At 42.6% G+C, this 22,888-nt stretch overlaps 1 protein-coding gene across 2 annotated transcripts in view; it reads left to right on the forward strand.

The window, feature by feature from the left end:
• The window catches only part of LOC146172489 (uncharacterized), a 57,292-nt gene extending 34,607 nt beyond the window's left edge, over window positions 1-22,685 (forward strand). For both annotated transcript variants that reach the window (XM_084585899.1, XM_084585900.1), the window contains one exon: window positions 16,946-22,685. In XM_084585899.1, the coding sequence (XP_084442025.1) occupies window positions 16,946-17,113 (168 nt within the window). In that variant the 3' untranslated portion in view covers window positions 17,114-22,685. The remainder of the gene's footprint in view (window positions 1-16,945) is intronic.
• Window positions 22,686-22,888: the final 203 nt, after the last annotated feature.

Here is a 22,888-nt window from a genome sequence, read left to right on the forward strand (position 1 = left end):
TATTCCTGCTTGCTCCTCAATATTTTTGCGGCGGCAACATGTTCATTGTATAAAAATAAGGTTGTCCTCTGCAGCATGCTGAATATTCTGCGAGGCTCCAAGGCTCCATCATTTAACACGCTTCGACTTCTGTACAGTCAGAAATAGGGCGCTATAATCTGCTTTTTGCTGTCAGAGATAACTGGAAAATTACAGTCTCTCGATTGCATTTGTCGCGATTATGCTAGGATCCCTGGCCTCCTTCGCTAAAAATCAAAATTCGGGCTTGTAGAGGTGCTAGCCTTTCCAGCTTGTACTTGTAGTGTGCGTCCGTTACTCGGGAGCAATGAATGCTGGCCCTAAAAAACTCTTTGGCAAGTAAACCCGAGGTATTGCGGGTAATCTGCACTAGTTAGGTCGTACGGCATTTTTTTTTTTCAATTCTTGAATGTGTCTTGCCATGCTTTGACTCACGCGTGGGTTAAAAAGTATCCGTTCGTTTTATCAGGGATACGGCCAATGTGCAGGAGGTGTTCACATGATCACACACGCTTCACTTTGACCACGACTACTAGGCGTTGGCAGGTTACCTTCGCTTTGAAACATGGAGCTCTAAAACCGCGATTTTGTGTATTCATTTATTGTGAGAAAAGTTTTCCCATCAATGTCAAATCAGCCGGAATCATCGCATCAATTTTCTGTATTTACGAAACTTAAACAATCAATAATGATTATAGTTATGATGTAAAAATAGGGGAACATTTTGCGAGCAACAACACTGTAACATATTACTCATTTCAATTGTATGCAAGATTTTTTTTTTTCACCAAGCCTGAGTGATTAGCTCATCGCTCTATGTTCTAGCTACATGTCACTGAAGACCAGTTTGAGCCGCCAATATTACACGAACTCGAAAAAAAACAGGCCAAACGCAGTTCCATCAATTTTCTCTCACCGACCTGTCCTGAAGTAAAGGAAGCGTCCTCGACAGAGACATGAACCTCGCGCTGATAGTAGTCAGTTATTTCTGTGGCTTGCTCTTTTCCCACCTCCATTTATGAGAAAACAAGAAAGTATAAGAATTAAAAGTCAATGTATAGTTGTCTCGTCAGATATTATGAGATAATAGAGATATGACTGACAACGTAAGTCAATGAAAATTGAAGTATATCAATGGGTCATGGGACGGCATCAGATTAAATAGTGATGGTTATGAATAGTGATAGGTAATGGTGGTGACTGTTACGGATAATAATAGTAAATTATAGTAATAGGCCCGGATAGTGAGGTGATAGTGTTTGTTGCGGATAGTGACAGTTACGATAGGTCTCTGGCATTAGTAGATATAGTGATAGATAGGATAGCGATAGTTAATAAATTGGCAGTTATATGCTTTCTCACTTCCGCACGTTGAAGACCTATGTGCACCCTGTAATTTTTTTATTTGACTGTTGCGTTCAATGAAATCAAGCTCTTTTACATAGCGCATGAGGCCACAGCATGCTTGCCCCAGAACTTCAGTGTGTCGGCAGTAGGGCCCACCACTTCTCCCAGTGTACCCTGCTGTCTTTTAATCACACGCGAAGTCAGTGAGTGGCCGCGTACTCATAAAATTATTTAATTCCTCCATCAGCATCATATCAAGACTGCCGTGGTAAACCTGTTCCTTGCCTCGAAGCGGCAAGGAACAGCTCAAAGTTTGGTTTTATACAAAATTAACTAATTAACGCAGATTCTTGCGGATCGCTAACTAGCACAGTGCCATTACACTTGGCCTAAGCTTTCCATCGGTATACGGTTCGATGTTGCAGCTAAAATTTAGATTTTAATTGCAATTTACTAAATATCAATTAATTTGGCCCAGTAATTGATCAAAATACGTGTACAATTAACCAATAATCCAATCTCATGGTTGATCACGTGACATATACTATGCTTAGAGAGATAGTTTGACAGTAGCGAAATAGACTGTCCTGCTTTGACCTTCTCTGATCTTGAAGTTCAAAGCACAAGCCTGGATCGTTTTCCGAAGTTTTACCGCGGTGACAGATTTCAAGCTCTAAAAAAACAAACACAAAGTCAGAGGCAGTACTGGATTAAGTGCACAAAGTAAAACCTTATCATGTGACTTAAAAAGTGTCTGTAGCACAGAACTCGCCTGAAAGCTTTGTTTATCAGTATTCCCCATTCAAACAGTTCTAAAAAAAAAAACCAATCAATTCATGAACTTTACTTTCGGCATTCTCAATGCTTTTCTCGCAACTTTTCAAAAATTTTGTGCACTCCTGGAGCACAGACCTGGCCCAAAAGCTCGCGCTTCACTTACTGCTGCGGCCGGCCGGCGGGCGTCAAGGAGAAAAAGCGTGTCGTGCGCAGCGCTCGCCGCCGCCGCGTGAGGAGAATCGAGGAGGAAAGCACGGCGCGGAGGAGAGTGTCGCTACTTTCAAATTATCAAGGGACTTTAGCCACGCCTCGACCGCGCCGCCGCCGCCGAGGGTGGCAGAAGAAAGCGCAAGAATTCACAAACAAAACAAGACCAAGATGGCGGCGCTCAGTTCGGCGGGAGAGGAATGGCGCGCGCGCGAAGTTTGGGAATTTTCGGCGCTTGCTTGCTGCTCCGCGGCTGCCACCGCTTGTTAAATAATTAATTTCGAGTATTTCTACGGCGAGTTGGGCATTGATAATTACAGAAATGGTAGTTTATAAGACATACTACCGGAATATATAATCTTCCAAAAATCGACTGTTTCGTGATTTTTCGGTTTTCAAAGGTCGCGTCCCCTTAAAGTGCAAGCTACGAATCAGTAGCTGCGAAGACGTCGTAAAAACTCCGGTCATTGTCATGTTCTAGCAAGAAATTTTGAAAGATGATTTCTTTATCATTGTAATTTGTGATGAGCAGTGAGTAGGGGCGGTTTCGTCGTTTACTTCCAAAACAGGTGCCGTATATAAAACTATCCTGAAAGAAATGGAGTTCATTTTATCATGCAACTATAAATATGTTTTTATTCCTGAACTAAACACAGATGGTTTAGCCCGTATGAAGCTATTTTACTGCCCTTGTCAGAAACAACCTGTCTGCTCGAAAAACAGCACAGACGAAAAGGGGTTCTAATGATTCTAATGGGCTAATAGTGTACATTATCTATATGTGTAATGTAATATGTAGTGTAACAGGTGCTGCGAAGATTTGTTATTCAAACATTTGAGCATTTCTCTAAAGCGAAATGTGCTCACTACCACTGTTACGGATGTGCAAAATTCATCTACGCAAAAAAAAAAAAAACAAGAAGAAATGAAATGCATATATGGGTTTAACGTGCGACATCGGCTATATAACGGATGATGTAGGAGCGGGCCTCGGTGTTGTTGACCACGTGAGATTGTTTAACGTGCAGTCAAATTCAACAGCCGAGGAGTGCCTTTCGAAACGGCCGAGGTCGAACCCCCCGTTCTCGAAATCAGCAGTCGAGCGCCCTACCACTGAGACTCTGCGACAGAGGTTTAACATAAAAAATAAAGTATTCAGACAACTCTAGCGTGAATACCGAAGGCACAGAGTGGCTTGTTCAAACTAGATTTTGCTATGTAGCAGTCTGCGGTCGCATGTTTCAGCATTTGCGGTATTCCAGACAGAAATGGGAATATACGATTTTTGAGCGTTTGCATTAAGTTGTATTGACGACAGCAACCTGTTTTGCTTTGACATGGTGCCTAATGACAGCAGCGCTTAGTTTGAGGCACCGCTTGTCAAAGAATATCAAGCACCGAAGACAGCGACTGATATGTCCTTTCCAGCGTGACATACTCGATATGGACGAGTATTTTTTTTTTAATGGAGCGTGGGGTAATAGTCTGCTCATATTTCTCTTGCAAGAGGCAGAAAAGTATAAGCAAAAACGCACAGGAACCACGAAACAAACAAAAAGCCCTCTTGTACATGCTGCACACGCGCACGTAAATCCCTACGGGCTGGCACGCGACGCGAACACGCACCCACACTGGGTAGGGTTTGTCACTATGACGCTAGGTGGCGACTCTGCTCAATCTCGAGTCCAATGAGTCCTGTGCGCTTTACCCCACGTGGCCAAGGCCATTGGAAAGATGGCTTCTGCTCACCTCTTAAAAGAGAGGTGGTCAAGCCGACTCGAAAAGGTTCATTTTATTATTTAGAGTATCTGTTTGTTCCTCAATATTGTCAATCTTCCAGTCTGCACTCGGGCCACAATGTCAGCATTCTACGAGTAGTTACCACAGCCAGATGCCCTTTACTGTAGTCATTTCTTTTTTCTTTGCTATGTCTGAGTTTACTATAATAGCTGGGAAGTACTGTAACAAGTTTTGCATGCGAAACAGCTTTGAATGATAAAAATTGGTTAGAAATGAAACATTTTCAGATTTCAAATATTTTGAAAATTTTGTGTGAATAGCAACACAGTTTCACAGAGCACCGCAGTAAGGAGAGAGATTGCAAAAAAAAAAAAAAAAAAAAGAAATTTGACTTTGTAAGGCAGCCAAGCTTAAAGAAGCAGGAATCATGTAGTTATAGCAGTGCACTATATTTTGCATACCTTGTGTGCATTAATTTCATAAAAATTGCTGTCAGTGTAAAACATTTATTGTCCCAAATCGACTCAGTGCTTACATAGAAAGGGAATGGAACATTGTAAGGTAGATTGCTCCGTACTGGAGGCATGACATCAGCAGTCAATTTGTGGTAATGCAGAACACTGAAAATGCAACCAGGCAAATCACAAAATGAACCGTAGAACATCATTTTGAGCAGTAGGGCTAGGAGGACCATTTCTTTCATGCTCCTTTGCGATGCCTCATGAAGAAGCATCATTTGTGAAATTCCACCCACAGCACCATTATTTATCACTTGTTTTGTTTCGGTTTCAACAGCCGAGAAAGGGCTGCAACGTCAGAGTTGCAGTTTAGGTCATATGAGGGACGCTAAACGTGTGATGCAACCACTACTTTGCCCTTTTTAATTTACCAGAGCACTATATGTCCAGCCTTTAAGAACGGGAAACACAAGGGGAGGAGAAGCAACGATTCTACTGCAGTTTTTCTTTATCCTTCATGTGACCCCACTTTGACGTCACAGCTATCGCTTGGTGAACTTTTGTTGTGTCCCAGTTGCTTTAAGAGGGAGCAGAGCCAGCTAAGTTGTGTGACAGGTCCAAGGTAACGGCCACATAAGAATGTCGCAATGCTTCACTGCGAGTGTATATAGCTAGAAATTTATAATGTCTAAACATTCAAAAGGTTCAAATAGTAAAGGTACGGTGCAAATCAAATCGGATAGCATACATGTTTCAAAAAGCTGTTTGAAATTTTGAATGTTCACGCACCTGTAGTCGGAACATATTCATGTAAAGCTCCCTTTCTTTGCTGCTTTAGTAATAGGATAGGACTCGCAGGGGCATCCTTCATAGCCTGAGTCGCTTCAGGATGTTAAACCCAGTAAGCTTACATGATACTCTGCCCAGGGTTTCTAGCGGGTCTTTGAAAATCTTGAAAACCCTTGAATATAGACGTGTTTTCGAGGCCCTTGAGAGGCCTGAAATTTTTGTGGGATCCTTGAAAATCCTTGAATTCTGATTGTAAAAGGACATGGCGCGAAAAAATGTAGTGCCCTGTAGGTCTTTTTTTTTTTTTTGTTTTGTTTTCACAAATATTTTTGGGCAACGGGAGAATTCTACCAGAACTCTACTGCCGTTGTGCAACACCACACAAGCCTAGCATACCCCTGCCTGCACCGAAACGTGCTTGGGTACCAGGCAAGAGGAGACACAAAAACGGCCGAGCATAGCACTTGTTGCACTGCAACTGTAGGGTGCCTGCTTGCATACACTCCGCTCCACAAGCTGTTTGCAACACTCTGAAAGGCAGTCAGAATGCTAAAATTCTGCCGTTTTGATACAGCTGCATATTTCTGCACCATAAGAGTGGAATTTATTAAATTTGGGGCACGCTGTGCCAAAATGCTCTGATTAGCCGCGAAAGTTTGCCATACTCGGGGACCACTTTATGTGACTTGTGATGGGACCAGTCATGGCGTTTCAGACGCTGCAGCATGCGTCACTGGCCTTTTAGTTCTATTTTGAGAAGGCATCATGCTGTCCTAACGCTTGTTCATATTTTCTTTTTGCATCCACATACAGTAAAACCTTGTTACAAGAGACACTCAAGGGACCCGAAAAAGTTCTCTTGTAAGCAAGGTCTCTTGGAACCAAAAATTCTAAAAGCACTGTGTTGATCAGTCTACTACACATCAGCATATAAATGCATTCATGTGCATTAACAGGGTATTGTTTAGGAAAGCTTAAAGAAGTTATGCATACTAGTATGTATTTTTGTTAGTGCAAAATATATTCCTCTCCAAATTCTGAAGGTAAAGCACTTCACTTTGGAAGCTTTCCTGTTGCTCTAATAGCTTGAAGCACTTTTACATGCTCATCACCCTCACATGCTGACGCTTTTTCTCTGAAATGTCCTCATTGTCATCCTCTGTGGCACATGTACCATTTACTTGCGTGAGAATTGCACAGTCTGTAAGCTCTTCGGGAGCACACAAGATCCACATCTGCAGATATGAATTCCTCAAAAGACTCTCGTACCAGCAGTCTCTTAGATGCTCACCCAAGCTTCATTTTCAAGGAAGCTTTCCACAGTATCCGTATATGGGCCCTCTTACATCATGTCACCACATTTAAAGCTTGCTTGTCTGAAACAGTTTTTTGCAGCTTCACTTCTCAGGCCATTTCAGACACCTGAAATCACCTGAACAGCAAACTTCGCATCAATTACTATTGTACAATCTTGCTACCTGTCGAGCAACAGGCGTTCTACCAACCTTGTTTTGTACAGCAACTTGACAAAGTGCATAATGCCTTTGTATGTTAGTTGAAGGTAGCGTGTGGAGTTTGGAGGGAAAAAATAATAACTAGTGGCTTTGAGTACAAGAACTTTGGTGCTGCTAGAAGCATTGTCCACAAAGAGAAAAACACCAGGATTCTGAGCTTTCATCTTGTGATCAAATTTTAACAACGAGGAGTTAAAAATGCTGGATGTCATTCATGCATTTTGATCTGCTTCGTAGGTGATTGTAATGCGATGCCAGTGGCTGAAACAACCGGGTTGTTTTGTCTTTCCAATCATGGAGAAGCACTCCTTCTTAGTTCCTGACATATAGCAACAAAAAGGATGCTGATATGGAACAGAATTTAGCTAAGGAAATCTGAAGTGCATCATGTTCGAGTTGGTACGCTTCAGCTGCATTGCATGAGTACACCTGGGTTTTGTCTCTTCTAAATAGTGAAGAATTTACTCTAGGGACCTGAAAAAGTTGCCCTTAGTAACCGAGTGTCTCTAGTAACCATGTAACAGTCTCTTGTAATGAGATTGTACTTTCTCTGCTCTTCCCTTTGTGATTTGAGGATGCTTCACTGCAGTCCATGTGGTGCAAAAAGACTCCATAATGCAGAGGGGCTGTTTGTAACAACATACTACTGCTACTGCGTTGCACTGCGAATAAAGCACTTCATGAATCCACGAACCATTGTCACTGTTGCATAGCTTTCATCTCAAATGTATACACAGCCGTATTCCAGGGACTCATTAAAAAAAAATTGCTGTGATGCAATTAGTTTTTGGCAGTTTTTTAGGCTATCCCGTAATTCGAACATTTTTTCTGACTGCCGAATCAACGAGATTATATTTTATTAAAAGAAAGAGCTCCACAGCTGTATCTGATTCTTTTCTCTCTGTCAAGATGTAGGCTGTGTTGTCATTATTCAGGTTATACCACCACTCCCCACCCTGTTGGTCTTCAAATGTCGACCTCAAACTTTTGTGGGGAAAACCCTGAACACAACTAATGCAACTTAGGAAAAGCACATGGGTGCTTGTCAACACAGAGAGGTTGTCTTAATTGTTCAGATTGTTATTGGGCCACCAGTGTGTTCGATGCACATCTAATTGACAGGTGCTGCAAACTAACACCGTCCATTTGGGCAGAAATATCTGCGGCCAGAATCGTCTGTGCCATCATTTGACAAGGTTTTAGTTGAAGTGTCAGAAATTAGTGGGTCGTACTTTTACTAGTAGAGTCATGTTTCAAGCGCCCTCCAATCTCTTCATTCCCCCTTAATAGGATGTATCGCTTGTTTTTGTGCGGCTCTTTGAAGTTTCGGTATTTTCCCGAGCCATTCTCATGTACAGCGAGATTGTTTCTATGCTGTCTTGCCGCCAGACTCACGTTCTCGTCATCAGATAGCGTAGGAAGAGCATCAGTTCTTCTGTGTTTAGGCTAATATAACTTGAGGTGGTACAAAGATTCATTTTGAGTGTCAGCAGGTTGGGAAATACGCAGCAGCCTTAGATTTTTTAGTTCCATAACTGCATAGTGGAGGCAAAGACTGCCAAAATTAACATTTACAGATGCTGGAACAGTGAAATACTATAATGTCAGCACTGTGCACGAAATGTATACAGTTAAGCCTCTATGTAACGAACCTCCGTGTAGCGAATTCTTCAATATTACGAAGTCTTTCATTCAATACCCCAATGCTGCCCCCATAGAAGTGCATGTAACTGAAAACTCCATGTAATGAACATGTCGCGGCGGTTGACCTCGATATAACAAACTCTCGGCGCCAACTGTCTCTTAGCTAGTGTCGAGTTACTGGAAATTTGGCAAAACCCCGCAATTTTCAGGCCGATAAAGCAAGAACTAAAGTGAAACGCCTACTGTAGCAATAAGCGACCGCAGTTCATACAGCATGCCATGTTGCAGCGCTGACGCCACATCTCCTTGACAGATGCAGCAGCCCGCTGCTTCCGCTGTTGGCAAATGGTACTGCAATAGCTCATGCTTAAAAGGAGCAAAAATAACAAAAAGAACACTGGGCGAGCAGCGTGCGTCCATTGCCGTGCTCCCGTGCGTTAGTAGCGGCAACAGCGGAGCACGCTGGCAACGCGAGGCAGAGCCAGTTTCTTGGGGCAACGGTGGTGAGCGAGCGCACGCGGTTTCTCGCTGACTGATTCCTCCTCCACCCCCTTTCAACGCTCCCTCGTAGATGGTTCGTGCGAGCTGCAGAGGAGGTGGAGGCTGCCGCCGTGGTTGCACCGGGCTATCAGCTCTTTCGCGAATCATTTCACCGCTTCTATGACTTCAAATAATTCTGGCTCACTGTAAACACTTTCAGGGTGGCTTCCCGTACATCAATTCTTAATCTGGTTATTGTTCTTCATGCAAAAACTGCATGTAATGAAAACCTGGATATGACAAAAAATCATGGACATTTTACAGTTTCATTATAACCAGGTTTAACTGTATAACCTAATAAGTCAAAACCACAGAGTCATTGCCAGCCCTTATAGAATGTCATTCCGTATCTGCTTTTGGCATTTGCCCTTCACCTTTTGGTTGCTCTTTCTTTGTTTTTGTTTTTCTTCTGTTTGTTTTGTATCGCCCTTTTGTTTTGTTTTTGTACTGTGCTCGCTTTTGCATGCAGACAGATCAGTCACGGCTTCTAATTGTACTCTTCTGGAGCTGTCCTCATTTGACACAAGCTGTGGATTTCGCAGACAGTACAACATAGTTTTGTGGGTCTTGCGAGGGGGATAACGATCCCGTGCATGTCAAACCATGCTAGATGCAAAAAAAGAAATGCATATTTTTTAGCTTTTTCATTTTTATTTGCTTCTTGAAGTTCTAAAAATTAACCTCCTTAGTTTTGTGGTTCACATTCTTTTCTCTGTGTTTTATGCATGCCTTGTAATATAAAATGTTTACACGCTGGATTCCCAAAGAAAATATACCAAGTGCCATTGATAGGTATCCCTTGCTAGATTTCCTTTGGTTCAATATTCATTTTTCTTTATATATACTGAAGGTTAGGTTTCTTCCCTGTTTAACGGCTCGAAAATTTGAATTTATGCTTCAAAGTGGATTTTTTTTCTTCCTGTGAGCTGCTTCAAATCTGGATTTTACTGCTCAAAAAATTGCTACAATTCCTATTTCATCTGTTGCACCCCTGAAGAGGAGTGAAGTCTTCCTGATTGGCCCTGATTTCCCTTGCCTTTCGCAGTCTGTGAATAGCTTGTAAAATATCATTAGAGAGTCGTTTCCTTGCTGGACCTTAGAAAGGTATGCTTGAAGCATGCCAAGAGCATTGGAGGCTTTAAAAGAGTTCTGGAGATTACACTATCTGCAAATACTGCGATTCTGCTTAGGGGAGCACAAGCATGAGCTAATACAGTTCGGTGGATCTTCAATTGCCATAGACAACTTCTTTTATGAACTCTCGAATATAAGTTTGATCGTACAGGGAACTCTTGCTTATTCTCAGCCACGGGCAAGGAAATGTGGATCGAGGATTTATCACGAATCTGCAAGTTACCATGGAAAACCTCAAAGAAATTTTTTTTATAGAGGGTGGCGCTGGTGAACACTCTCAAGGTTCGTATACAGACAACATAAATACCTAAGAAAGTAGCAGGGGGGACAGCGGCCGATGTAGCTCAGTTGGAAGAGCACCGGACGCGTTATTCGGAGGTCGTGGGTTCGGATCCCACCATCGGCACGTTGTTTTTTCTTCTACTTTGTATCTAATTATCTTTCACCTAAACAGATTACATTACTAATTTCTGTGATTATCCAAGTAAACATTACAAAAAAAAAAAAGACAAAGTACCATCCCCAACGCTTTCCTTGGCCTCGCCGACTGTTGGCTTCTTTTCCCCCTGCACATCATGTGTGATGTTGGGAAAAGAGCAAGGGGCAGTTTTAGCCTGCTTTTCTGGCTGCTAAAAATATGCAGGAAATTGAATAAAAAGCATGGTTTCATCAAAAGAAATGAAAAATTTGAGCGAGGTAAAAATGGTTGGAAGCAGCTATTTCCGAGCTGACTGCTTCAGTAAGCGCATTGAAAGCGACCAACGGCAGATTTTAGGTAAATACCTTCTTTTTTTTTTTACGCATCATAGGCGCACCATTTTTACATATGAGCACGAATTAGGTGTTGAGAATATGATTAATACCAGTTTTATAGTGCCTACAAATGCCTTTTTCAGATGTTTGTGCCTAAAAATGCCCTATTTTAGCTACAAAGTTTCCTTAACACCATGCTGACCACGTGAGCAGAAAATACAGAAACAACTATTTCCCTATTTCTAATATTTTTATCGTTCCGGCTTGTAGAATTTGGCTGGTAAGGTGGTATAATCGACCGGAATACGCTGCATTTTGAAAAACATTTGAATTCAGTCGGAGCAAATCCCAGCAGGTTTCAGCTGTACCTGATTAAAAGTGGTTGCATAAACTGTCTAGAACCAGCTTAAAGGTCCACTGAAACGGTCACCAAGAAGCTACTGATAAACGTGTTCAGTATGAAGAACAAATGCTTTTGAGCATTAACCCAAAGTATAACTCCTTGGAACAAAGCCAGCAGCTGGCAAGGCTTGCAAGAAGCTGCCATTCGCTGTGGCCACTGCAGCCATGACGTCACGGGCACACTTCCGGTAGCTGCGAAAGTCGTCTGCTCGTGCGCTGCTCAAACTCTATGCGGGCTGTTGTTACACAGCTCGCCGCCCTTATCGGTTAGGCGGCCATTGCCGATTAAGTACAACAACCGAAGCGACGCAGTGATCGGCGGAGCGAAACTGCATTTACAAATACCTTATTTATATAACGTGGTTTCGAGAGTACCGGAGTGTCGTCCGACGAGGTGTCAACAGCACGGTCAAGCACCGCACGATGGCAGCATCTCCTCGACCGCCGCAAACACCACTGCTGTGGCCCCTCTTCCCGCATACCGTACGCGAACAACACAGCGGATCGTTAGCACTGATGTCCGAAATAAAGCATGGTAAAATTAGTTGGCGTCTGAATACTAAGCCAAATATCAAATATGAAGCCCTCGTGAGGATTGCTGTCCAGCAGCAAATTGCTGGTAAGAACGATAGCCGTGATACAAGCAAGTTTCTGCTCAAGTCAGCTGCCGCTGGTGCATTTGGGCTCATCCGATCTGCTCGTACTAGTTCTGTGATTATTGCGTTGCCAGAGTTAATTATATGATTATTCACTGTGGCAGGATAGGATTCACAATAAGGCAGTTTCATAAGTAGACGATTTACAACAGCGCTGATCAGTTCCAAAGTGCCGACCGCCGCGGCTTCGAAGCAAAACAATTTAGGCCTAGCAACGACTAGGGACAGTCACGCACGATGCATCGTTCGCCGCGCTCGCGCCCCACCCCCGCTTTAATTGTGTAACGTATCTCAGCCTGCTCGCGGCATCCCGTGCTGCAAGCATTGCAAAGCGTGTACTTTCATAATTAAGGCCGCGCATTTTTCGACGTTCTGCTCTGTAACAACCGTTCAAACAATACTGCAGGCAAGACAAGTCTTCAGTACGCAATCGCTGCGCTGTCTGCCGTAATCGAAGACGTCGGGTGGCACCATATTCTATATATCGATCTTTAAACGTGATACAGTGGGCAAATGAATAACTTTGTGAAGCAGACTCGCTCGTACGTTTCGCGCACTCGGGCGCTGACGAGTTGCCTCCGTCAGCAGACGCTGCCATAACCTCGGTTAACGACGCAAACTGAGGTCGCCAAGCTCGGTTTGCGATGATCGCGGTTAGTGGTGTAACCATGGTTCAGTCCTCCGTCCTAACCACGGGTTCGCATAACCACGGTTACACTAACCATCACTGCGCGAACTGGCGAACTCCTCGGGCGTGTGCGAGCGAGGAGGGGTTGACGCGAGTACGCCAGTGGGCGAGCGCGCGGCAACCAGAAGTTCGTCGAAGTGACGTATTACTGGGCGGAGCTTTGAACTTGCTTGTATTCTTAATTTTTTTATTACTTCCTTTGGCGTACGAATTGAGAGGGAAAATTGGAAGGGTCATTTTTAATCGCTGATATCTGGCGTTGCAGAAGCTAGATCGAAAGTTTTTGCAGGAGAATGATGGGTGGTTCAATATCTATCAGTGTTATGGAGTTGTTTACCCTTCTTGGTGACCCCTTTCTGTGGACCTTTAACTATTGTAGGTTTCGACTTCCGCTGTACTTTTTCTTGTGCTTCGCGGCTGTATGCACGCCATACTGGAAAGCTGCCAATCATGTGTGCATACAAATACACATTTGCGCCCTATGTAAGGAATGTTTAACAAGACTCTCGTTTAATGCTTGTATGAAAACCACCCTTCCACCGTTAATCCCATGCCATATTCAAATGATCCACACTGTATAATCTGTAATGTTCCTGTATCACCCTAACAAAAGCAGAAGCAGTGCTGACGAACCATGCCTCATTTTCTTATTTGGCCGCGAATCTCGACTGGGCTTACCAGCCATGCCAAAGCGAAAGAAGAGTGCATTAATTCGGGAGGAGGCTACTGGTACACCTTGCTATGCACGCTAGATGGCGATATCTTCTAACCATGCAGAATGAAGGAGAGTTCATAATAGACGTGTTTTAGTGGAACCATTACAGTTACCCGAAAATTATGAAGGGCTCCACACAGTTCTTCACCATCATTTAATGCTGGTTTTGAAAGAGAGGGCCCACATCTTTTAAAATTTGTCTATTGCTTGATAGCTTATGGGGTTTGCTTAACTGAAAAGCCATTGCTGTGCCCTAGTTTCAAAGGAAGGTTTCGAGGATTGCTCGGAAACGGGTCAAGAAAAAATATGCACATTACTTTGTATGATAAATTGTGAGGCAACATAGTTTTTTTCAGCGTTCAGGATGATGTCTCACCACTTTGCTTCTCATTTAGCATCTACTACAGTCGAGCCTCGAAATAACGAAGTCCTACTTGCGGCCGAAAATTTCGTTAAATCGCGAATTTCATTACGTCGCGGTTCCCATGTTCTAGCTGCCCAGATAAGGCACTAACAGTTTTGGGGAACACTGCTAGTAGATGGGAACTTGTAAAGTACGAACTCGGAAAGGAAGCAAGCAATAATAGCGCTAACAAGAGTACCGGCTGTTGTTTTGTATATCAGGAGGATAATGGGCAGTAGCAAACTGACGCGAATACATCATTTTTCTTCGTGTGAGCAAAGAGCAAGCGCGCCCACGCCGGCACGGCAATCTTTGTTCAGCCCTCACATACACGTGCCTGTAGTACCTACACCGTATTTACACGCGTAATGTACTTGCCTCCCACTTTTGCCGCGGACAACTTTTTTTAAAAATTGCTAGTTGTTAAAACCCCTCCATTGCGCACCATAGCAGTCCAGTGTATTTTCGCACGAGAACTTCACAGTGTATGTTAGCCGTGCCAGTGGTTTTGACAGGAGCACTAGCGGTGGCTTATTCGGCTGGTCCAGTTGTTCAGCTTCCCCTTTATCATGCAGCGATTGGAGTGGGCACGGTCCAATGCGACAAAAGTATTGGAATGTATGTAGCTGAAAACGCCTTTTGAAGTGAATGATGCTAAAAGCCCGCGTCATTATCACGGCTGACCGCTTGTTTACGTTGCCGACTGATGGGTGGAAGGATAAACAACTGTCGTTAAAAAAAAAGTCTACTCTTTCTCGCGTGTTGAGCCCTCACTTCAAATTGACGTCAATGTCGAGTAAATGCGAAATACAGTGAGTCTCTGCTAAAGTTTTAGTTCTCATCCCATTGTCAAGGTGGCTGCTGATATATGCATGCAATGCACAAGACCTTTGTTTAATCGAAAGTGCGGCATGAAATTACTTCGTTAAATTGTGAAAAAAACTTTGTTTTCAATAGGGCAGAGATTGGGAAATTAAAAATAAATGCAGAACATAGCGAATTTCATTACTTTGAGGTTCGCTATATCGAGGTTCGACTGTATTAACTAGATTTATATACCTCCAACTGTATGTTCCTAATTGTAAGTGTAGGTGTCTGCAGGGAAGTAAGACACTGCACTTTACGTTCCCCACAAACCAATAGAAAGAAAAATGTATAAATCACGGAATGAAAAAGCAGTGTTAAAGGGCCACTGTCCAGGATATGACGTTTTAAGCAAAAGAGCCCAACGCTTCGATCAGGTACCGGAGATAGTCTGTGCAAAATGCTACAGCGATACATGCGTCGCAAAGCAGAAAAAAAATACATATCAAAGCTCTCTCATCCTCCCTGCCGGGAAACCAGCTTCCCCGTTCTCTACGCTGACCCGTCGGGCCGCTACGCTGACGTCAGAAGGCAACGACATCCATTGGTCCGTCTCGCTGACTGACGGGTGAAGGATGGGCGTACACGACTAATTGAGTGCGCCACTCACTGCACGCTTTTTCCTCGTCACAGCCAGACTGAATGCAATGAATGCAGTGGCGTGCGCTCCCACGCCCGTTTCGTTTTCATGCACGGAGAGTGCTTCGCCCGACCTCCTGCCAAACGTGGAGGAGGAAAGGGTATTTGGCTTGCGGAGGCTAGACGACCGGACAGGAGAGTGAAAAGCCTCTGAGAGTGAATGGAAGAAAAGAAACACGACAGAATCTTGTGATTGCGGTGGCTGTAACTGCGTTATTAATGACTCTTTGCAAAAACATTTTTTCGGCCTTGGTGAAGCTTCACAGTCACCGGGGAAGAAAATATTTGCGGCCAGAGGGTGGACAGCAGCCCTTTAAAGGTGCCATAGTGTCTACTCTTGAGACAATGCCCAAGTGTCTTCTCAAGTTTTGCCCTGGTACTATGGCATACCCTAAATGCTCGCCTTTTCACAGCATAAATATTTTCACCTGTTACTACATTGCATTTTTTATATCCTATGTAACAAAAGTATGTGTCATTATCACGTATTTCTCGCCCAAACAAGTATAATCTGGACCAGCACAAAAAAGAAAATTTGCAGGACACCAGGCAAATATTAAATGCCAGAAGAAATCGTTCTTGAGAGAACCCTGTAAGAGCAGTACAATGCCTTTATGCTTTGTACTCTTACTTATGCGAGGTGTTAGTGGCTCCAAACATTGCGGGGAAAGAGTCTAAGGTCTGCTATTTGAACAGTACCTTTGGAAGTGTTACTATGGAAAATGGCATCCAAATCAGCACTTGGAAAAAAACTGCCTCTAGCCTATACAGTCTAACCTCGATATAATGAGCCTCAATGTAACGAAATTCACGATGTAACAAATTTTTCTAATTTCCCAATCTGGATCTGAATTTTGAGAACTGAGTTCAGGGTATTTTCATCAATCTTTATCACTTTAAATCTCAGTGTCCAAACCCTATTAGTATTTACCGAATACACAGAAAATTTCCTCATTCGCCGCACTGCACACTTCACTGCAATGCTTGACTGCATGGGCTGTGGAGTGAAGCATACTTAAAATTTGACGAAGCAGTTTTGTGAAAGGGGCCTATCTGACACTGCGCGCAAAATGAAGCATTTGACGAAACCGTGAAAAAAAGTCATTCTCACTTTCACCTCATATGCAGACAACCATCATGTGGGTGTTCATCATATAAAATTACTGTGGTTCATTTGGTTTTTGGCAACTTTTTCTCATCCATTGGATAACGAGCTCTCAGTTTGGTCATTTTTATGCTCCCTTAGAAGCTGAATTAACGATAATTTACTCTATTTAACAGCGATCTGACAGTTTCATTCAGTTTCATGCAAGTCGTTCCGGTATAAATCCTGTATAAATTTATGTTGGATTTTACAGTAGGGTTTATATTTCCGTGCAGTTCTAGGTGAACTATGTTTGCTGCTTTTTTAATTTCTAATTTTTGTCACATATCAGACATTCAATATTTGAAGGCATTTCTTTTTTTCTCATATTTGCATTTGGAAATTTCAATATTCACTCTCCTTAATGTTTTACACATGCCTAACTTGTAAACAAGGCGCTCGCTCTGCTTTAGCCTCCCAGAACTCGCCTCCTCTGAAGATCTCATAGGGCGTTACTTGTACTCCATTTCACTTCTGAGTAGTCTGGAACAGCCTTGGTAATTCTGTGTGCAGATCCTCGATGGAGAGAAGCTTCAGCTGGACCGAGACACGGAGCAGATAATCCAGACGGTAATCAACAAGAAGCAGCCCATCATGGAGAAACACCTGCTTCAACTGCTGGAGCTGCAGGAATCAATGGAGCACCCTGTGGAACTCAACTCAATCACGGACAACCTCTGAGCACTGGTTACCACACTGAATACAAGCTTGAGGACACAGTTGGTGAAGGCATTACGATGGAAATTGAAAGGACATCTTGCCATATAAGTCAAACAGTTATCACTGGGTGTAGAATGAGTCTAGGTTTTATTACAGAACAGGAAATCATATGAAGACAAACGAGGCTGAGATTTCAGTATCACCAGTCTCTCCCACCGACTCCTTTTTTGGTGTCCATTACCGGGCTGTTGCTAAATGCATCATTCTTATTTGTGTCAAACTGTATTTTATTTCTGTCTCCTCTTTTCTTACTGCATAAGAAGTAATGGACATTGAAGTATCTTGGAAGGTGTATACTGAGCTGACAGGCACACTAGGGGTTCAGAATCAGGTTTGTTCGCACTTTTTCACTTGCTGGCGTGCCGTTGGCATTACGATGGCCGATTACTATTTCTAGCATCAGAGCACACAATGTTAACTAATAGAAAATTTTATTTGAAGAATATTTTGTAGTAGTTGTAGTGTACTTTTTCAGCATTATATACCAAAGTCTTCATTGCATCTAAAAAAAAAATAAAGTATTGTTATAGTCGTGAAGACATATTCAAGGTTGAATGTGTTGAATTCATAGTCAAGGTTGTTTCCAGGGCCAAATCAGCTGACTGCGTTATCTCCTGTGTTCTTCCATATTCACTTTTTGTGCGTTTTTCTTTTCCTCACAAAGCTCGTGCTTTTTATCCAGTTTTGATTAAGCTGTGCAGGTCTTAGAGCCAGCATTTTGCGTTTCTCATCTATGTGCTACTCGCATCTCTGTTGGCCAACATAGTATTTTGTCCGATTGGATTCAGCATGGCTTTCGTGTGTAATATTTCTCACCTCGGAGAACGGCCCCTCTCTTTAATGGTCAGCAGCAACTTTTTTTATTTTTTTTTTTTTTTCTGATAAGTCAAAACAGTGCACAAGGATTTGCTGTTAAAGGTCGTCATGTTCGAAATGGAAACTTAAAAATAGGCAGCTATTACCAAGTGCTGGAAAAACTGACGTTTGTGCAACTCTTCGCTGCCTGTTATAAACTGTAGTGACGCGGGCAGGCAGTTTCATGAATCTGCAGAACTGTGAATGAATGAATGCGAACCAAACAGGCTCAAATGGCTGTGCTAGTGTGACTCGATTTTATGCACCTTGTGCCACTAATATAAATAAGCAGCACATACTAACACTAGCAGTGTTGCATTTGGTTGCCACGTGCCCTGTTAGCTGCGTCCATACTAGCTTCTGCTGGTTTTCTTTTTCCTTTTTTTTTTTTTTTAATGCACTTCTTTGTTGTCATGCCACATCTTGTGGTTGTCCTGTTTCCTGATGTCGTTTTGCAAGTGTGTGATTGGGTTTTATGGCGTTTGTGGCAATGTGCTTTCATATGTTGCACTTGCTCAAAGCCATTGTCATTTTCACAAGGTATCATTTACTGTTTTCTTTTTTTTTTTTTTTTTTTTTTTTAAATTTTGGGGTCAGCACTAGCTAAGGTGTTTCAAGCCAGTTGGAAGGCCCAGCTGCGTAGCCCGTATGATTCATTAGTCATTAGTGACATGCTTAAGGATACTGAGCTTTGTGACACTTGTACTCGGTGTGGTTGGAAGAGGCTGTGGGAGGGCCATTTGATCTCATTTTCAAGTGTTCTCATGCTCTGTCACTTTGAATATTTTGCTGTGTGTTGTGTTCATGTGTGCAAATTGTCTAAGAAGGAAAGTTTCACCTGGTAGAGTATGTTCACTAGTGGTCAATAATAATGTACCCTGTGTAAATTGTTTAGTCCGGAGAATTGAGCTGAAGCAAAAATAGCTGAGCTGTGCAGCTTGGCATTGTCGTGTCTTGCCACAAATGAGACTGAATACAAGGTAATGGCTTACTCCAATTGGTTGTCCAGGGCCCTGCATTCACGAAAGAGCACAATATCCATTGCAGCATCCAAATGTTCAACAAGTAGGCAGGGTCTGAAACTAAATCACCCGTTGAAACACGGCTCTTGGTTTGCAGGGTGGACTCCAAATCAACAATTGGAATGTGCTGAGTGCTCACAACAATTTCACTTAAGCAAAAAAAAAAATAAAAAATTGACTGCCTCGCAAGCTAATATACCTTGGGAAGGAGCTTTGGTGGGCTAATGTCTCCTAAGCTATGAACCTTTATCAGAATGTGCAGTCAGATTGGGACTCTTTATACCCTGTCATTTGAATGGGTGTGTACATTTCCAGTAAAGCTTTAGCTGAGCTAAGGGAACAGCACTGCAGGCTAATTATGTGAGTAATTTGTGTCTCAGTAGACACCAGCCTATGTGGATTGTCAGTTCATGAGCGATAGTAAGGCACATAGTGAGTGCAAGCTTTGTTGTTCTTGGTCTGTCACTCTTAACGCAACTGCACATGCACGGTGTGGAGCTAGCTGCCTGATCACTCTACGCTAAGGGTTCTCAACGCTCGTGTGCTGTGTGATGTCGGTTTACATTAAACAACACCAGGTGGTCAAAATTTCAGGAGCCCTCTACTATGACGTCTCTCGTAGCCTGAGTCGGTTTGGGACGTTAAACCACACAAACCAAACCAAACCTTTCTACCTCGGGAAATATTGGTTTTCAAAAGGTGCTGGGGAATCCCGTATGTTTTTCGCGATAGCGTATACCGGTCGTTAGGCCGAAAAGCGTTTTGGAAAAGGCATTTGGGATGGTATTGTGCCATTTTGCTGCCATTTAACATCCATCTGCTAGACAAGTTAAAGGCTAACCGGTCACATCAAACCGGTCACATAGTAACTCCAGTTGTTTGCTGTTCATTCTAAATGCAGGGGTCCACCGAGCCAGGCTGATACTGCATCTTCCTAGTGCTCAAACTTAAATGACTGGCCTTATCGTGAAACAAGTCTTCTATGAGCAGTTGCAGCGTGGTTTGTCTAAGTATAAAGTGTTCGGAGTATAGGTAGGGGGTTAAAGCATGCATGGTGCCCAGGGAACCCAGTTTGTGAACGTCTCTAGACTATTGCGATTGGGTGCATACTTTAATAAGGGTAAGGAGCTACACTTTTTTTTTTATGGATCAGAGCAGTGAGCCCCACATTGCAGTCCTGCTGATTGTGGTGCATTACATTTGAAATAAGTGCCTGAAAAATACCACAATTTGAAGCATGATGTTTGAAAAAAATACGAGCAGTACAAGTTATCTTTTTAGTCTGACTTGAGCAGTCAGTTCTATTCCAATTTGTCGCCTCTGATGCTGTTAAAAGTCCTCTTAGTTGTTTCTCATTGCAGTATGTGTCACTCTCATCATTCGTAGCAGCTCAACGCAGTCGGTTGGGGCTTCTCATTGTTTATTGTCATGGCTGCTTGTGTGAGACTATTGATATTCATTCTGGCAGTACAGTTTGCACATATTCTGTAGCTATGTTGTTTCAAAAGCAGGTGGACCTCAGTCGAGAATTTGTTATAACTTTCATACCATTCAACGAATTTTGTGAAGTAGTTTTGTTAAAGTAAGATTTATCACCGTTTTGTATGGTATGCCACTTTCAGGCCCTGTTATTTTTGTCAGAAGCAGAACTGCAAATGAACCAGTCACGAGCTCACATCAGCATATGTAAATTCTTCTTTAAACTAACCTCTTAACAGAGCTGGTAGCCCATATAGGACAGCATTTAGCATATCACCTTGTTTTCCCATGATGTGGGCTCTTTAGGCATTAAGGATCAACATTATGTTGTATGGAGGGCAGGGTAATGTTCTTCTTCTTCTTTTTTTTTTTTTTTTTTTTTTTTTTTTCTGGAGTTGCTTTCCGCATTAACAGCCTCCTCTGTGCAAGGGCTTCAGCAGATTCATGACCTTTGTTTAACATAGTGCCAAGGGCTATTTGAATAGCCTAGGGCAGCCATGATGCTGCAAACTTTGCTGTTGGTGATGCGTCTATTGATTTTTTTTTACATGCAATGCTTAACTATGTCTGCACCAAACAGTCGCTAAAAATCTGCTGTGAGAATGGTTGAAAGTGGGTGCTGTTTTCGGGTCCACACAGTCCTCCCAATATTTTGCTGCATGTTCATTGTTGCATTGCTTTAAACTTGCTCCTTCATCGGTGAAGCTGTTAATTCAAATCGCATGCTTGTGGTTTTCCTTTGGGGCTTATACTCTTTGGTGACTCATAGCTTCCATGATAGTGTCGCAGAAAGTAGGGATCTGCAGGTGTTTAAATAATGAAATGGTTCCTGAAAGGTGTTTGCTGTTAGATTTGGACTTTTGTTTCTTTCTCATTTGAAGTAGTCGAGTAAATATTTGAAAATTTGCCTGTTCCCCTAAACTTGCAGTTTAACACCTTTGCGGTCCTTTTAACAACCCTTGCCCTTGCGGTTCTCTCTTGGGGCCAATTGCTAGCGCACTGCAGAATTGCTCTCACGGATCGGGAAACAAAGCACAAGATTGGTGTGTCATTTTTCCTTTATTATAGAAATTCAGAATTTGCAAGCTGCCACAGAAGAAAAGTGCCTGAAATAGGGATTTTTGGCCCTTATGAAAGGGATTTGCGTTCTTAGTTTTGAACAGCAATGATTATTGCACTGTATTGCAAGACAGTTTACAGCTGGCCGGGAATGTGGCAGCAAAGAAAGTGAACAAGCACTGGTGCTCGTGTCGTGTTGTTTTTGGTTGCCGAGGTGAGCTAGGCGGGTGAAGTGATATACATGCACTCCTGCCATCATGTCCTCTTTTTAATGCCTTATGGGACAAATATGTAAATGACATAAAAAAGAGCCTCAGCACCTGATTGAGCAGCTGTGTCTTTCCCTGTGGTGATGGAACTGTATTTACAACTGCGGCACATATCATGTCGCTCATCAGCACACAAAGCATCATTTGGGAAATTTTCTGATCTTTAGCGAATTGTATCTAGCTAGCACTGTTGCGAAAGCTTGCTTCAAGCCATGTTAGGCATGGTTGCTAACTGCAAACCGACATGTTTTCGTGCAGAGTTTGTTGCCAAAGCTGAAGTCTCAAATTGGGCAAAGTTTTTTCATTTCTTGTCAGTTCCACCAGTGACTCCATCGCACGTCTTGCTTCTTATGTGCAAACTGAAGTGGTTCTCAACAATTTCTGGAATTTTCACGGTGCTGCTGGTAGTGTGGATGCTTCCTATGGAAACGTTTCATGGACAACTGTCATTTTTGTGTTTGTGAGTAAAGTTGTGCATGTTTTTTTATGTGTACATAGTGCTGTTTGGAAACTGGTTTTTATGGGCCAGGACTTGGCAGTGTCACACACATGTGCATCTTCATTAGTGCCTTGCCAAGATTGCTATTTCTATCCCTCATTATTGAATACCAGCACATCCAACTAGTTTGTGTGTACCACATAAAAGCATGACTCATCGAATGTGCATTTTTATGGCATCGAGTATTGTGATGCCTAGTGTCTTCCTGAGCTGCTTTGCATTCTATTGTACTTGTCGCACTACATAGTCTTTGTTCAAGTGCCTTTGTGCATGACATTCAGTAACCTGTTTTACATTTCATGTATGAACCACACTTGCCTTGGAATAAAATTAATTTCCTTTTTTATGAACATCTTTAAATTAAGTTCTTTCTTTGCCGCTTGGGATATTTCAAAGACAAAAGGGCACTGAGCCCTCCCAGTGCGGGGTGACACTTCCAAGCACCTTTTTTTTTCAGTAAAACAGCTAAACATTCAAATTTCAGCTTGTACATACAAGTGCCTGCATACTTTTTTTGTTTTGCTGGAATTGAAGTTGACATCCAAACCACAGT

Source organism: Amblyomma maculatum, unplaced genomic scaffold (genome assembly GCF_055883805.1).
Source record: "Amblyomma maculatum isolate TAMU_Amacu unplaced genomic scaffold, ASM5588380v1 scaffold_13, whole genome shotgun sequence".
Lineage (NCBI taxonomy): Eukaryota > Metazoa > Arthropoda > Arachnida > Ixodida > Ixodidae > Amblyomma > Amblyomma maculatum.